At 38.1% G+C, this 15858-nt stretch overlaps 1 protein-coding gene and 1 pseudogene across 2 annotated transcripts in view; both read right to left on the bottom strand.

Moving 5' to 3' along the window:
* NOAZFP (nucleolar atypical zinc finger) overlaps positions 1-15858 on the bottom strand; it is a 57281-nt gene that overhangs the window by 1878 nt on the left and 39545 nt on the right. For both annotated transcript variants that reach the window (XM_088445780.1, XM_088445781.1), the window contains exons 6-9: positions 14511-14637; positions 4815-4919; positions 4410-4456; positions 3978-4095 (exon numbers count right to left, since the gene is read on the bottom strand). In XM_088445780.1, the coding sequence (XP_088301906.1) occupies positions 3978-4095; positions 4410-4456; positions 4815-4919; positions 14511-14637 (397 nt within the window). The remainder of the gene's footprint in view (positions 1-3977; positions 4096-4409; positions 4457-4814; positions 4920-14510; positions 14638-15858) is intronic.
* LOC148507667 (5S ribosomal RNA) lies at positions 11053-11171 on the bottom strand (annotated as a pseudogene).

The following is a 15858-nucleotide window of genomic DNA, read 5'->3' on the forward strand; positions in this document are numbered from 1 at the left end:
AGAGCGCAAACAGCAAGAACTGGTTACTAGTAGGCAACATTTAATCTAGTCATTATCAGTCAAGCATTTAGTGTAGGTTTTTAGACAATAATAATGACATAGGGTTGAATCTTGAAAAGGATGAGTTTAACAGTTTCTAATATGGTGATCCTGTGCTCAAATCCTTATGTTGGTACTGCCTAATTGAGATGGAGGGGAGCTGCCGTAAACCTATACAGACAGGTCCAATGTTTCTGTGGTTAATAGATATGGAAGAAAGCGTCAGATGGTTGAAGAGCGGGTACCCAGATGTAACCCAATGCACTGGCCCTACTTGCATACCAATTAGCTATAACCAGAAGCCATCCCAGATCGGGGACCCTCAGGATTGCAATTTATTTGACTACAGAGCAATCGTTCTGGAACAGATGCAGGAGGAGAGAACAGACCTGTGGGACTTGAACACATATTCAGGAAGCAAGAAAAAGTGGTCCCTATATAGGAGTGCATCTATTATTGCATAGATATGTTTTAAAACTTAACCTTTATTACATTTTATTAATAAACATGTAATTCTTAAACAAATTCAAATTCAGCTAAATAAAATGGGTATAGATATGCAAAGAAAGAAATGTAAAATAAATGCTATGATTATCACTATGTCCCATTATTTATTATACTGCTTATATAGAAAATACACTATATCTGGCCAATAATTGTATTCGGCTCTGCACATACAAGAGCGTCAATGTATCAGGGAATTAATTAGTTTATAGATATCCCCACAGTTTTTCAACAGTGTATATAAAAAGATACAGTGTCTCATATACCATCCTCATAAATTCCATGAAACAGTGTATCTAAATATGGTTTCTCAATTATTGCACATACTCTGCTCTGTGCAGCTTGTTAAATTCACAGTGCTGTTTGTTTCAGTATTTATCTATGTATTCACTGTCATACAATACAAGATACTAGATGATGGAACACTAATATAATATCGAATTTATTCACTGAACTATGGATTTCACAATAGATGTTATATACTTATTCACATTAATAATTCATAATAGATGGAATTTTATTTAGGATATATTAATATTATATTATTTATATAGGCTATCAATTATACAATATATTAAATACAAATGTATGAATTTATTTATTTCTATATATATTTGAGTTTAGTGATCAATTTTATTTTAGATGTGTCTGACCATGGACTATACTAATATAGAAGGAAACAATTAAAATGGAAACACAATAAATCATAAAATGGACTGCATTTTTTTCCAAAACATTGTGCAGGGATTGGAGGTTCAACCTATAAAAGAAACGGGAAAGGCAGCGGTCGGCTTGCCTCTTTTGAAAAAGCTACAGCGAAACGCGCATCAGCGTTTAGCTGTGATTGTCTAAATTATGCCTGAATGAATATATTTGCTGCCATAGATCTGTTACTAGCCATAGTACTGTAGCGCATATTAGCGCATGATACAATGACCACAGCTGGGCGTTCGTACTAGAGCGATGCTAACATACTTAACCTAGCCGGGCTGTAATGATATGAGACACGCTGTGAACAAATCACTACTGCAGTGTCCCCATCAACTCGCTAGCAGTACTGTCAATATACGGGACTACTAAGAGGGTGAATGTAACACTTGAAAGTATATGTGGTATCAAGCACGGTGGGAGACTGACACCAGAGCATTGTTACTACATTCAATATAGCGGTGGACTAGTAATGTGAAATATACTATTGATAGACTGCGGCTGTAGTATCTATTGAACAGACTACTACAATATAGTGGGAATGAAGCAGCCTTTGCAATCCATTAATTAGTTGTCATACTGAGCTGTTAATGAAAGGGTTCATGCAACAGTTTTCCTAATCCATATAACCATGGTATGGCTCTCATTTAAACAGCTGTCAGCATAAACAGCAACATTTAATCAATGAAAATAATAAATTGAGTTCCCTCATCTAGTATCTTGTATTGTATGACAGTGAATACATAGATAAATACTGAAACAAACAGCACTGTGAATTTAACAAGCTGCACAGAGCAGAGTATGTGCAATAATTGAGAAACCATATTTAGATACACTGTTTCATGGAATTTATGAGGATGGTATATGAGACACTGTATCTTTTTATATACACTGTTGAAAAACTGTGGGGATATCTATAAACTAATTAATTCCCTGATACATTGACGCTCTTGTATGTGCAGAGCCGAATACAATTATTGGCCAGATATAGTGTATTTTCTATATAAGCAGCATAATAAATAACGGGACATAGTGATAATCATAGCATTAATTTTTAATTTCTTTTACTTATTTTATTTTGCTGAATTTGTTTAAGAATTACATGTTTATTAATAAAATTGAATAAAGGTTAAGTTTTATAACATATCTATGCAATTATAGATGCACTCCTGTATAGGGACTTTTTCTTGCTTCCTGAATATCAATATTACAGGTCCTGGAGTAGCAACCCATAGAACTACATAGACTCAATTGAGCCATATATGCACTAATAAGGGTCATATGGTATAAACTGACAAGTGATAATTTTTCTTTGGTGCGACCTTCTATTGTGTTGTTGGACTTGAACACTTACTGGACCAAATTACTAACTCAGGGCCTTATTCAGAGGCTGTTTGCGAGCCTACAGGCCACTCGCTAAGCTGTGGGTGACCACCCACAGATTTTGGTGCGGCCTGGCGATGGTCGCCTGTGGTAGGGTCTCCGCTCTCGCAAACCCGAGTGGACTTCCTGCTCTAATAGAGCAGGAAGTCCACTACTGACATCACGATTGATGTCAGTAGGGCAGACCAAACGCCAGGCGTTCCTCAGGGAACGCCTGCGTTTGTGCAGCCACCCTCCTACAAAATGGGGCGAGCTGTCAATCAACATTGACAGCCACCCAATCTTGTAGCGAGACCCGTTGCGACAGAGCTGCCGTCGCAGTACGGGTCTCGCGCAAGCCGGAGGCGGCGCATACGCAGTCGGAGACCATCGACCGGCTTGCGAGCGCTGTGCGCTCGCGAGCGGGTCTGAATTAGGCCCTCAGTTTCATAAATTATTGTGCATTGCTCACATAGACCCTAAGGGGATATTTAAATCACTGTGTTATCAGGCCCATGCTTTCCTGTAATACTAAAAGTATAAAAGCAGCACCTGTGCAATCCATCCGATTATACAAACTTGAACGAAGGATTTGCTGACACCATCGGACAATTACTTTTACATATCAAGGATCATCACCTATTGGACTGTAACAAGGTCTCTGGACTGTGTGAGACTCACACCCCAGACCAAGTCAGGTAAATTAGTGTGGGCTATACTGAATTTAATACAAGATTACCCTCCTCCTTCTCCCACACACTAGTGATCACCTCAGTTTTTCATAACACACACATATACAAAACAACAAACACCTGTTCACTCTAACACACAGTTATACCAGACGCGAGCCTAACATTTAATCAGCACAAAGTGACAAGAGGATGCAGCATGGTTTTCAATTGCTCTTCCATATCTATGGTCCTGCTGGTGCTTGCAGTTCCATAAGCTCCAGCAAACAGAAACATTCCATGGCTGCTTGTGAATGTAACACCACAATAGCAGTATATGTAGGGGGAAAAGGATGTATACATTTTCGAAAATAAATTGCGATACATCTCCTCCCTATTCACTGCCAGGACAGCTCTTCTGATATAGTGTAGTCCCGACAAAGCAGAGATTTCCGTGTTTATAACCTGGGGGTCTAAATGTGCATGCGCAGCCATTGGCCTGCGCAAGCCGCTAGGAACCGAGAAGGATCCATTGGATAGTAAGAATGTAAGCATAATTATTTATACCAATTCATTCAGATTAAGACAACACAGAGAAAAAAAAAAAGGGACTTCAATTATATTCCTATTTTTGTATTAACATTATATATTGAATCAAAATGTGTTACCTAGAACAAAAAGAAAAGGAGGACTTACTAGACATGCTCAAATTCTTAGTTTGCTGGGTTTCATGGCCACATTTAGGGCAGGGCGGCTCCTTTCCTTTCTCCGCCTTGAAAACTTTGCTTCGAGCATGATCATCACAGAAGCAGGCCTGTCCAAATTACAATGATAAAACATTATCCCACGGCACAACACGGAACACTCATTTGAGCAAAGGTTAAAAGACATTACATAAACTTCTTCTAAGTAGTAGCAGTAAATCATTGCAGAAACAGGTGACCCCCCCTACTGCAGGGATAGTCAATCCAGATCCTCCCACATCTGATCCATCATCTGGCTCCCTGAGCATAAAAGAAGATCTAGTTCAACACCATCAAGGTTACACATCACAGTAAGCTAGTGATCTTTAAGACAAAGCATATTTGGGTGCCCTGAAAAGATGAATGAAAGGAAAAGATGCATTACCTTGCAGCGGAGGCATGAATGCTGCCCTAAGCGATTGCAGGAAGCACCTGTCGAATACAGCAGAATAAAAAAAAAAAAAAAAAAAAAAAAAGAAAAGAAAGATGTTGATCGTAACAAACAACATACAAAATCCATACATACATGCTTATTTGCTTTGGGAAAACATTTTTTATTGCAGAATGATGGTAACTCTTTACTTATGGCTCACTGAAACTTTTACTTTAACATTTGGTGGTCTTTGTTTTGGCAAGCCTCATATGTTATAAAGTATTCAACCATGAGTAAACAGAGCTTGTTCTACTGAAGATTATTTACTTCTCATACAGGGTGGGATAAGGATGTATTGTATACTTTACGAATCTCTGGAAAATCGGAAACCTGAGACTCTTAGAAATAAAAACTTACATTTAAAGGTTTCTGCCTCCAAGACCTGGCAGCTAGCCTGATGTTCAAACTGGTCGTCTTCACAGAGGGAATTGTAACAGAAGGAGCAGCTGAATATCCTGCCACCTGCACAGGAGAAAGTCAGTCACACATCATCATCATTATAAGCCTACAAAGCATGGGCGTGTGCCTCACAGTAGGTTGCAGAACTGAAGATACAGTAGATACAAGGAGAAAGTGTGATGCAGTTACAAGAAAATGTTTCTTCTCCTCTGTGCCCACCTACACATTTTTGATACAAGACAGCACTGCTCAAGTTGAAAATGATAAAGGGTAGTTTTATTTATACAGCAGATCTGCTCCGTGTTCTGATTACAGCAGAAATAAACATGCCTGGACAAATGGATCTAATTTTTCACACTGTAATATAGGTAAACATAAAAACAGCACAGTCTAAAAACGAGCAACTGGAAAAACATAAAATGTTAGCCATTACCAATTTGTCCAAAAGGTTTCACTTTGCAGGGTTTAGGCGGAAAGCCATTAACGGTGGGTACATACTGCAAAGATATATCTGCAGATCGAGTGATCTGCAGATATATCTGTAGCTGATTGTCGTTCATATATACCGAACGACCATTATCTTCCAGGCAGCCGCAGGACCTGCTGGCAAGGGGTCGCGACACAACCCCGTCCCTGCGGCTGCATGTGTATGAGCGGTCGGCTGACAATGAATGGTTTAGGTTTCATTCCCTGGGGCCCTTATTAAACACTTACTGCCCCATTGTGATGTAAGGAACTTTCCACACTCAATGTGTTTGGCATTAGCAGTTTGCAGGTTAAGCATTGCTATGGTATTACAAAATTACCATACATTCTAATTTTTCTGTACAGGAATTGAAAAACTAACAAAGAAAACCTTTAATTTTGCTAAGTACACATCGGTACTTTTACAATTAAAGCTAAAGACTGGAAGAAAGCCTCCAGAAAGGAGGATCTCTGCAACTCCTTATACTGAATTTCTACAGAAGATCACACATTAACAGTTATATAGAGGAAAAAAGTCCAATGAAGTCAGTGTGAGCGCAGTGTGTACAGTACCACATTTCCCCTAATCTCCTCAGCACAATACTTAGTAACTGCACTCTCCTCCTGCCTCCTCACTGGTACTTTATCCTTCCACAATCAGGCCAACAACCAATATTTGCACACACGCTATAATATGAAGTTCACTAGCTATAAAAAGGAACAGGTTAACTTCTCTTGGAAGTAGAACACTGAACAGAAGAAAGAAGGGCTTGTTGCTGGGGCACTCTTAATTATGCACATAAAATCCAAATGAAATATAACTTTTAATATATATACGGTTAAAATTGGGGGGCACCCATACTACACAAGAATATCAAACAGAAAATTATAAATGAATATACTTATATGAATGTTAAATCGTCCAAGTGTTACAATTTAACACCTGTGGGATGTATGGTGAAAATATTTCATTCAGTTTACGTACCTCCTATAATGCCAATCAATATAAAGATGATCCCGCACTAGACTCAAATATAGTAGCACATATGAAGAACCAACTTGTAAAACAATATAGATTTACATCAGCACCATTGGAATAGTTGGCGGTGCTCCCAGGAAAAATTGTGATTGACCACAAAGCTAGAGACAAAAAAAATAGCAAGAATGCTATGCAGAGAATTTCCTTCTTGGGGCACTCATTTATATAAGTATATCTTAATAAGAAATTATTAATATTAAAATATAGTCTTTAATGATTATGTTTAAAAAAATGGGGTTGTAATAATCAGACTAGATTACAATGATGGACTAGTCTGTCCCTCAGTGAGAAAAACATACGGTGTAAGACAAATGTCAAATAAATAAATCAAAACACCGAAAACAATTAGTAGGACGGCGAAATTAACTCCGTACAACAAACTCAGTGGCACTAAGAGTACTTTAACACAATAAGGGTGTAATACCCAAATACTCCCAGTGTATTATTACTAGTATACAGGAACAAACAATGAAACAATTGTATGTATGAAGTACACCATATAGTACATATAATTATTGAGTCAACACATGTAATGTCATTCATGAATGTGTTGCAAAACACTGAACGTGAGAACAATGCATCAATGTCAGATGCTGTGAATTGTGATCTGTACAAAATAAATGAAACAATATATGTTCTTGGCTAATAGAAGTAGTACGGCACTATGCAACCTCCGTCCCCTCTGCTGTCTAGTGTCATTGCAAAGAGGACACCAGATGAGAGAGGTACTCTGGTGATGCCGATAGAAAGAAAGGTAAAGGTAGGTATGAGAAAATCCCGTGCAAGGTGTTAGATGGTCTCTGTTGCCAGAGGCATTGCAGAGGCCAAATGCGCAGCGGGAGTGTCACACCTATAGAAGGAAGATACCTGTATCGTGATGGCTGAACGGAGATCCCCTCGACAGTGAAGAGTGGTGCCCCTGTATGATATAGTAGGAGCTCGTGGTAGTACGCGCGTTTCGCCTCGGCTTGTTCACCTACAACCTAACATGACCTCTGAGTATCGCTATTACATACACGCATGTAACCAGAGAATAGTATTCTAACCAGTAAGGACCTAGTTGTAGATCCTCCATACACAGATTGTATCAATTAAACTATTAAGAATCCAAACTGGCAGTTGCTTCAGCTCTAGATGTGTAAATAAATACGGCAAAATGTTGCAAATAAATGATATATTAATTGTATCTAGTTGCTTCTAAAATAACAATAATCGTATTATAAAAAAAGGCTGTAGAAATAAATAATTATATATATATATAATTATTCGATTAGAGAAAAGGAGAGTAAAGGGAAAAGCCATTATAACGCGGCAATATTTAATAAGCATGTGTGTTATCAATGTATGTGAAACAATTAACTAAAAGGGATGACAAAATAAAATAAAATGAAATATGTGCATATCTAGTAATTGGAACATCAACAATAATGCAAGGATGTGATAAAATAGTGCCCAGTGTCAATGAAAAAATAATGTGTGTGAATAATTAAAAGTAAAAGTGTAAAAATAATAAGAAGATAAAAGTGAATGTGTTGTTGTGAGAGGATTAAAATGTCAATGTGAGAGGAAAAGTGAATGGTGATCCCTGTAAGAAAATATTAAATATACACATATGTATACGTACACAGCACACACGCATGTCTGCATGTATGCTCTGCACGTACCCAAACACACATACACACGAGAAAAAGGTAAAACTTAAGTGACAACGTGACCATGTTCGACTCTTAAAAAGAGGAATGAAAACTAAAGATGCTAAGTGAGTGACACAAAATAATCGGTGCTATGAAAAAAAGAGGGAGGGGATGGGGAAAGAAAGGGGAGATTTGATATAATCATATAGTAATGCTGTTTTGTTATACAAATAGATTGTACCCATGTATAGTATAAAACCATAAATATATCATTTAGCCATGTAAATAGCCAGAAATATAATATATGTATGCACATATACATATAAAAACATATGCATGAATGCAGACATTCACATCCATTCACATATCGATAACATCCATTTTAGACTCATAATTTAATTATAATAACATAGATGAGTGAATGTAGGAAATTGGAAAATAATGTAAAATATTGGCTTTTCATTTATTCAAAATAATGTGTGTTAAATTAGATGTGCCTTTATGCACTATCTTTAATAAAAAAATGTATTAAATACAAAAATATGTTTTAATATTTCTTCAAAAAGAGTAATTGATAAACTCATTTAAACCTCTAGGGGCCAGAGTACCCATCTTGAAGGTCCATTCACTTTCTCTCATGAGTGTCACCACCTCCGATACCCATCCTGATATGGTTTAAACCAAAAACCCTCATTTGGTGTGTGTTATCATGCCGAAGGGAGTGAAAGTGTCTGGCTACCGTAGTGATTTGTTTCATGTTGATTAGGTCCCTTGATGCATTCCGTATATTCCCTGCATGTTCAAGGATGCGCTGTTTTAACATCCTCGTAGTTATTCCGATATACATCTTGTTGCAAGGACAGGAAATACAGTAGACCATATTTGAAGTTTTACAATTGAAGTAATCCTTTATCTTGATGGTAGTAACAAAAGTGTCTTTAACTTCTTGTTTATTGCAAATGTATTTACAGGCTTTGCACGTTCCACAAGCGGAACTGCCAGTAATAGATGATGGTTTATATTTGGTTTTGGTGAAATGACTATTAACCAGATGGTCACAAAGATTAGGTGATCTTCTCCAACTCATGGTGACATTTGGTTGTCATTTGTCCGCAAGAACAGGATCAGATAACAGAATGGGCCAATGTTTTTGTATGGCTCTTAATTTCTCTCCATTCTTTACAATAATCTCCCACAAACCGAATTTCATTGGGGTCCTTCTTTTCTTTCGTTTGAAAGATAAGAGTATCTCTATTAATGGAATTGATCGCTGTTTTAGCTCGTTTGATCAATCTGTGGCTATAGCCACGTTCCCTCAAACGATTCGTAAGTTCGATGCTTTTTTCTTTAAATATCACCTCATCGGAACAGTTTCGTTTCAACCTTAGGAATTCCCCTTTTGGAATGTTGGTTATAGTAGGAGGAAAATGAGAGCTAGACTCATGTAAATCACTGTTTGTTGTCGTCTTCTTGCGGATAATTAAGTTGCCAACATATTATTACTATCCTTATAGATCCTCAGATCTAAAAAGGAAATGCTGGTGTCCCTATATTCATATGTGAATTTAAGATTTAATGTGTTTTTATTGAGACTCGTTATAAATTCAGTGAGTTGGGTTCTAGTGCCTTCCCATATTATGAGAAGGTCATCTATGTAGCATAACCAAGCAACAACATGTCTGGTGTATGTCTCGTTTGCGTCTGTGAAAACCATCTCACGCTCCCACCACCCCAGGAAGAGGTTAGCATACGTGGGGGCACAAGCTGCCCCCATAGCTGTTCCTCTTACCTGGAGATAATGGCGATTGTCAAAAACAAAATGATTCTTAGTGAGGACAAATTTCAGTAATTTTAGGAGAAAAAGCTGAAAGTCCTCCAGTCCTTCCATCTGAAGAAAATATTCAGCTGCCTTCAGTCCTGATTCATGATGGATACAGGTATACAATGCCTCAACATCCATGCTTACCAACAATTGATTTTCTTCCAATCTTACATCATGGATCTTTTTCAGGACATCTGTTGTGTCTCTGACATATGACGGTAATTCTGTCACAAATTATCTAAGATGCGTGTCAACAAAAAAACTAGCCTTTTCCGTTAGTCCACCAATACCTGAGACAATAGGTCTCCCCGGGGGATTGGTTAAATTTTTGTGGACTTTAGGGAGAAGGTAAAATGTAGGTATTTTCGGATTATCCACTTTAAGAAAATCATGTTCTTGCTTTGTAATAGTCCCATGTTGTCTTGCTTGATCAATGATAAAAAAGTAAATCTCTTTATAATTCTCCATGGGATTAAAGATAAGGTGTTGGTAACACGAGGTGTCAGATAACTGTTTATGGGATTCTCGGATATACATGTCTTTTGGCCACAAGACCGTATTACCACCTTTATCAGATTGTTTGATTATTTTATCATCACCACGAGCTCCTGCTATATCATACAGGGGCACCACTCTTCACTGTCGAGGGGATCTCCGTTCAGCCACCACGATACAGGTATCTTCCTTCTATAGGTGTGACACTCCTGCGGCGCATTTGGCCTCTGCAATGCCTCCGGCAACAGAGACCATCTAACACCTTGCACAGGATTTTCTCATGCCTACCTTTACCTTTCTTTCTATCGGCATCACCAGAGTCCCTCTCTCATCTGGTGTCCTCTTTGCAATGACACTAGACAGCAGAGGGGAAGGAGGTTGCATAGTGCTGTACTACTTCTATTAGCCAAGAACATATATTGTTTCATTTGTTTTGTATGTATCACAATTCACAGCATCTGACATTGCTGCATTGTTCTCACGTTCAGTGTTTGGCAACACATTCATGAATGACATTACATGTGTTGACTCAATAATTATATGTACTATATGGTGTACTTCATACATACAATTGTACCTCCTATAATGTCATAATTAACATATATGTATCATAACAACGTGAGGATTGTTAACACAATGAAATTAATGTGCTGGTTATCTTATACATTGAATATGTGAAAGCAAATTATATAAATGCTATGCTGTGTATCACTCTGTCCTCATCATTCTCCTGCGTGCCTTAACTTACAGCATCTGGTATTCCCAGGTGATCTCCCATCTCAGTACTAACTAGACCCAGTGCTGCATAGCTTCCAAGATCAGAAAAGATTGGGTGTATACAGTATGGTATGGTTGTAGGTATGTTATCAAATGGATGAGTAAAAAACGCCCAGGTACACAGACAAAGCTAGAATGATTGTAGGACTATCTCATATGAGGAGTCCATTTTATTAAGTAAAACACAGTTCAAAGATAGTAATGCAGAAGCGTACTTTAATTGTTCCACATATAGATCACTACATGATTAACAAATCCATAGGACTCATTCAGGCTATACGGTATTTTTGCATATCAAGAGTCCTAAAAAATATTCTTAGGTCACTGACAAACATTTTGGCACAGATAGTACACTAATATATATATATATATATATATATATATATATAAATATATATATATACACACACATATACACACACACACATATTATATTATATACACACAGTGGAAAAGACAGTCACATCTTAGTGTCGTTCAGTCCGGATATACTAATCAGTGATCAGACATCACTAAGCCAGTACGTTTTGCCAAGGCTAGACTCTGTCAGTATTAAAACAGACATAACTTTGCAGATCAATTCCAGCAATCTAATGTGTTAATTCTAAGTTTTCCCTAAATAAAATGTCCTCTGCTATATGCAGAGCGTAGCAGCTGATCAGACACGGCGGCCTGTCAGCGAGTAACTATACATACAGTACCAGGGTTAAAGGACGCGCGTTTTGCCTAGATGGTGGCTTGTTCACCTCTCCATTGCCGTGTGTCATGCAGACTGTTCTTTTAAACTAAGTACTGTTCTCATTGTACGTCTGCCATTGGGTGTATCCTCTGTCTCCATTGGACAGCCTGCTGCCGGACCCGATCTCCCCAGGGAGGGTACTCATCCATGATTTATATATGGAACAATTAAAGTACGCTAATGCTTTACTATCTTTGAACTGGGTTTTACTTAATAGAATGAACTCCTCATATGAGATAGTCCTACAATCATTCTAGCTTTGTCTGTGTACCTGGGCGTTTTTTACTCTTCCATTTGATAACATACCTACAGCCATACCTTACTGTATACACCCAAATCTTTTCTGATCTTGGAAGCTATGCAGCACTGGGCCTAGTTAGTAGAGATGGGAGACCACCTGGGAATACCAGATGCTGTAGGTTAAGGCACGCAGGAGAATGATGAGGACAGAGTGGTACACAAAATAGGATTTGTATAATTTGCTTTCACATATTCAATGTATAAGATAACCAGCACATTAATTTCATAGTGTTAACAATCCTCACGTTGTTATGATGCATATATGTTAATTATGACATTAAAGGAGGTACGTAAACTGAATGAAATATTTTCGCCATACATCCCACGGGTGTTAAATTGTAACACCTGGACGATTTAGCATTCATACAAGTATAATCATATATCATTTTGTTTGATATTCTTGTGTAGTATGGGTGCCCCCCAATTTTAACCGTATATATTAAAAGTTATATTTTATGTGAATTCTATGTGAATAATAAGAGTGCCCCAGCAACAAGCCCTTCTTTCTTCTGTTCGGTGTTCTACATTTTGGGTTTTAGGAGCACCACCAACGGTGGAATATGACACACAGGGCCGTATTCTGTTAGTTTCGCACCCGCGGAAAAAGGTTTCACCTGCCGTACTTTGCCGATTTCGCATGTTTTGGACGCGGAAACTTAACTTGTGTGTCCCCGCCATATTCAATTCCAAAACAGGCGAAAATGGCAAGCGGCGAATACAGAAGAGACGGAAAGTACTGTTAGACTTGGGGAGATCAGCCTTACCCCCCAAAAAAGATGCACTAACATTGGGGATCAATGTAGAAGTGTTCCAATAACCATAATACAACTAATTGGGGTACTGAAGTTGTTTAAAATCCTTATTATTAGTGTTCTTGTAAAGCTAGGGAAGAATGGCATTAAGCAGTATTTTTTTGGTGAAAGTTAGTCCCATCAAATTTGGGGTGCTTGAAAATGGGTACTAGTATATATTAATGTCTCTAAAGTGAAGTTTTAGAAGAGTGAAATTCCTCTTTCATACAAGCACCTGCAATCCCAAAAACACTTGACACCAGTGGGGGACAACTTCAGAAACTAGAGTAATTAAGCTTCTGGTGCTGCTCTAAGAAGGGGACATTTTTGGCCCAAATTTCATAGGCATTTTTTTGGGGGGATCCTGGAAGTTTTTAATTATTTTTTTGGGTGAATCGTCCTTTGGGGGGGGGGGGGGGGTTTCCCAAGGATTGAGAAGATTCCCAACATCTGCACCCCAAAATATAGATTTTACACTTTTTTTCACCTGCTATTCTCTGGAGAAAAAGTATTGCCTATTTCAGTGCCTTGACCCGCGAAATTATCACTAAAAACCACGCGAAAACAGCTTTTCGCTTCTAATTGAATACGGTCCAGTGTCAAAAAGGATGTAATGTGGTTGGTATCTATTAATTAAGTTCTGTGCGGAATCTTCTCTCCTTTGTTCTCTTGGTAGTAGTAAGGCAGTTGATCATGATTATATTGGCAGCATTTATGTTGGCAATTTTAGATAACTGATCCCAAATATAATCACAATTCCTCAGTTTCCTGAAGCAGAGTATATTGCTCTTCTAAACACAAAAAGAAGAATTACAGATGCACAAGTCCAACATTACTAATTATATATAATAATACATTTTGCAATAGAATTTTGCAAATAATAAAAAAGAGGTTTTGGCATAATCATGACCATGGTTATAGGCCTATCCACCGTGCCCAGGTAACCTCTGACGGTAGGTCCCTAACATACTGGGGTTGAAATCCAGAGCGCAGGACCTACACTCAGAGATTACCTGGGCGCGGTGGGTAGGCCCATACCCATAATTAGTAATGCTGGAGTTGTGCATCTGTAATTCTTCTTTTTGGGTTTGCAACAATAGTCTCCACAGGCAGCACCTCCCATTATATATAGGGTGTGCAGTATAGGGCTCCCTTTCCATATATTGCTCTTCTAAACAACTTGTTTGCTTGATGTGTCATTGCAGCTCATTTAAATACCAAATATGTACTTTATATTGTAAGCAGTCCCTCCTTTCTATTGTATTCCTGCCTGTCCCCTTTTCATCTACCAGTGCATTCTACCATTTCCCTCCTGTATGTCACTTAGTAGCATGTTTTATGTATTCAGCAATGCATTCATGGTCCTATGCTTACACAGCCTTGGCCTCCTTTTCTGACTGCCCAACATGATAATTGTTACATACAGTGTGCTTTATTCCCCTTTGTATGATGCTGCAGACCTATGGCAACTTACAAATACATTGACAATACTCATTTAGGCTGCTAGACTCAAAAATGCAGATTAGTGCTTTGTTCATACATTTTTTTTTGGGTGTCTAGAATTCTATAATAAACTTAATGCATTAACATACCATGGTCCCAGACTGCCCTTTCACATTCAATGCATTCAGCAGCGGCCAGCGGACAGAGGCATGCGTGCACACTGAGGCATTTCTTGCCGTGACACACCCAGGCCTCACAGAAGTCACAAATTGCACCCTGCAAACAGAAAGAGACGTGCAAATCTAGAACATAGCTCATGTGAACCACTGATAGTTACTACATATTTGCAGAAAAGCATATAAAATTGTATAACAAACCTTTTAAAAAAAAAAAAAGTTTTAGATAATGTCATAAAAAATGTGATTACATGAAACAGAACTGCACCACAATAAGCTTAAGATCACGGACAACCACTTGTCATTCTCTTAGATGTACATCTCCTGAATATTTACAGCAGTAACCAGTTTTATCAGGTAGTATTTTTTCTAAAATCAACCATGTCAACATATAGGAATCTTACAAAATGTTTATATATCACCACCTCCTTTGTTATTTCATATGGAGGAAGACCCTTTCCCTGTAATTCAATGGCCCCCTTATAAAGTGGGGAATGGTTTTCTATAATTTCCACAGCCTTAAATACGTTTATCATTCTGGCATGAATCTATGATCTAGTTGTGCCTTGCAATAGCAGTGATGTATTCCACTACAGATCATAAGAAGATGTTTAAGAAGTGGGAAAGAGCCATTTACCGACAACATATTCTACACATATAGATTAGCCCAAAACATGCTTCCTACAACACATAACGAAAGGTTAGCGTGTATTTATTTCTAATTTATTGGAAGTTGTGTGGGATAATGTAACGTTAACAGGGTCCATATGCTCACTGCATTAACTTTTATATATCCAACACATCTGTGCTTATAGCTCCATCTTGAGGTTATATGGTGTATATGCTTAAATAGATTCTAAACTGTATATACAGTATATTTCCCCAAACACACTGTACACTACAATAACAGACTCATGTTCAATTTATTTCTGTTAAAATAGCAAAACGATTGATTAACCACCTCCCTTACGTGATCACAGTTTGCGACCACACCAGGCAGTGGTATGCGTTCGGCATCCCAGTGGTTTAGATGCAGAGGCTCCTGTTACCGGTGCCGAAATCCCAACGCCGGTCAAAAGCCCGGCGCCGTCATCTCGACCACTGGGATATCTGAGGTAAGTAGTGAGGTGTTGCACTTAAAAAGGGGTTTAAATAGCATAATTTGGCCAATAAAGAAATGTCAGTTTTCAGGTGAGTTTCTCTAAAAAGCTCAATGGGTTAAATTATGTGAGACAGGTATGTGAAGGTGTAAATGATGTGGGACAGGTATGTGAAGGTGTAAATGATGTGGGACAGGTACGTGAAGGTGTAAATGATGTGG

Source organism: Taudactylus pleione, unplaced genomic scaffold (assembly GCF_031769625.1).
Source record: "Taudactylus pleione unplaced genomic scaffold, aTauple2 ptg000389l, whole genome shotgun sequence".
Lineage (NCBI taxonomy): Eukaryota > Metazoa > Chordata > Amphibia > Anura > Myobatrachidae > Taudactylus > Taudactylus pleione.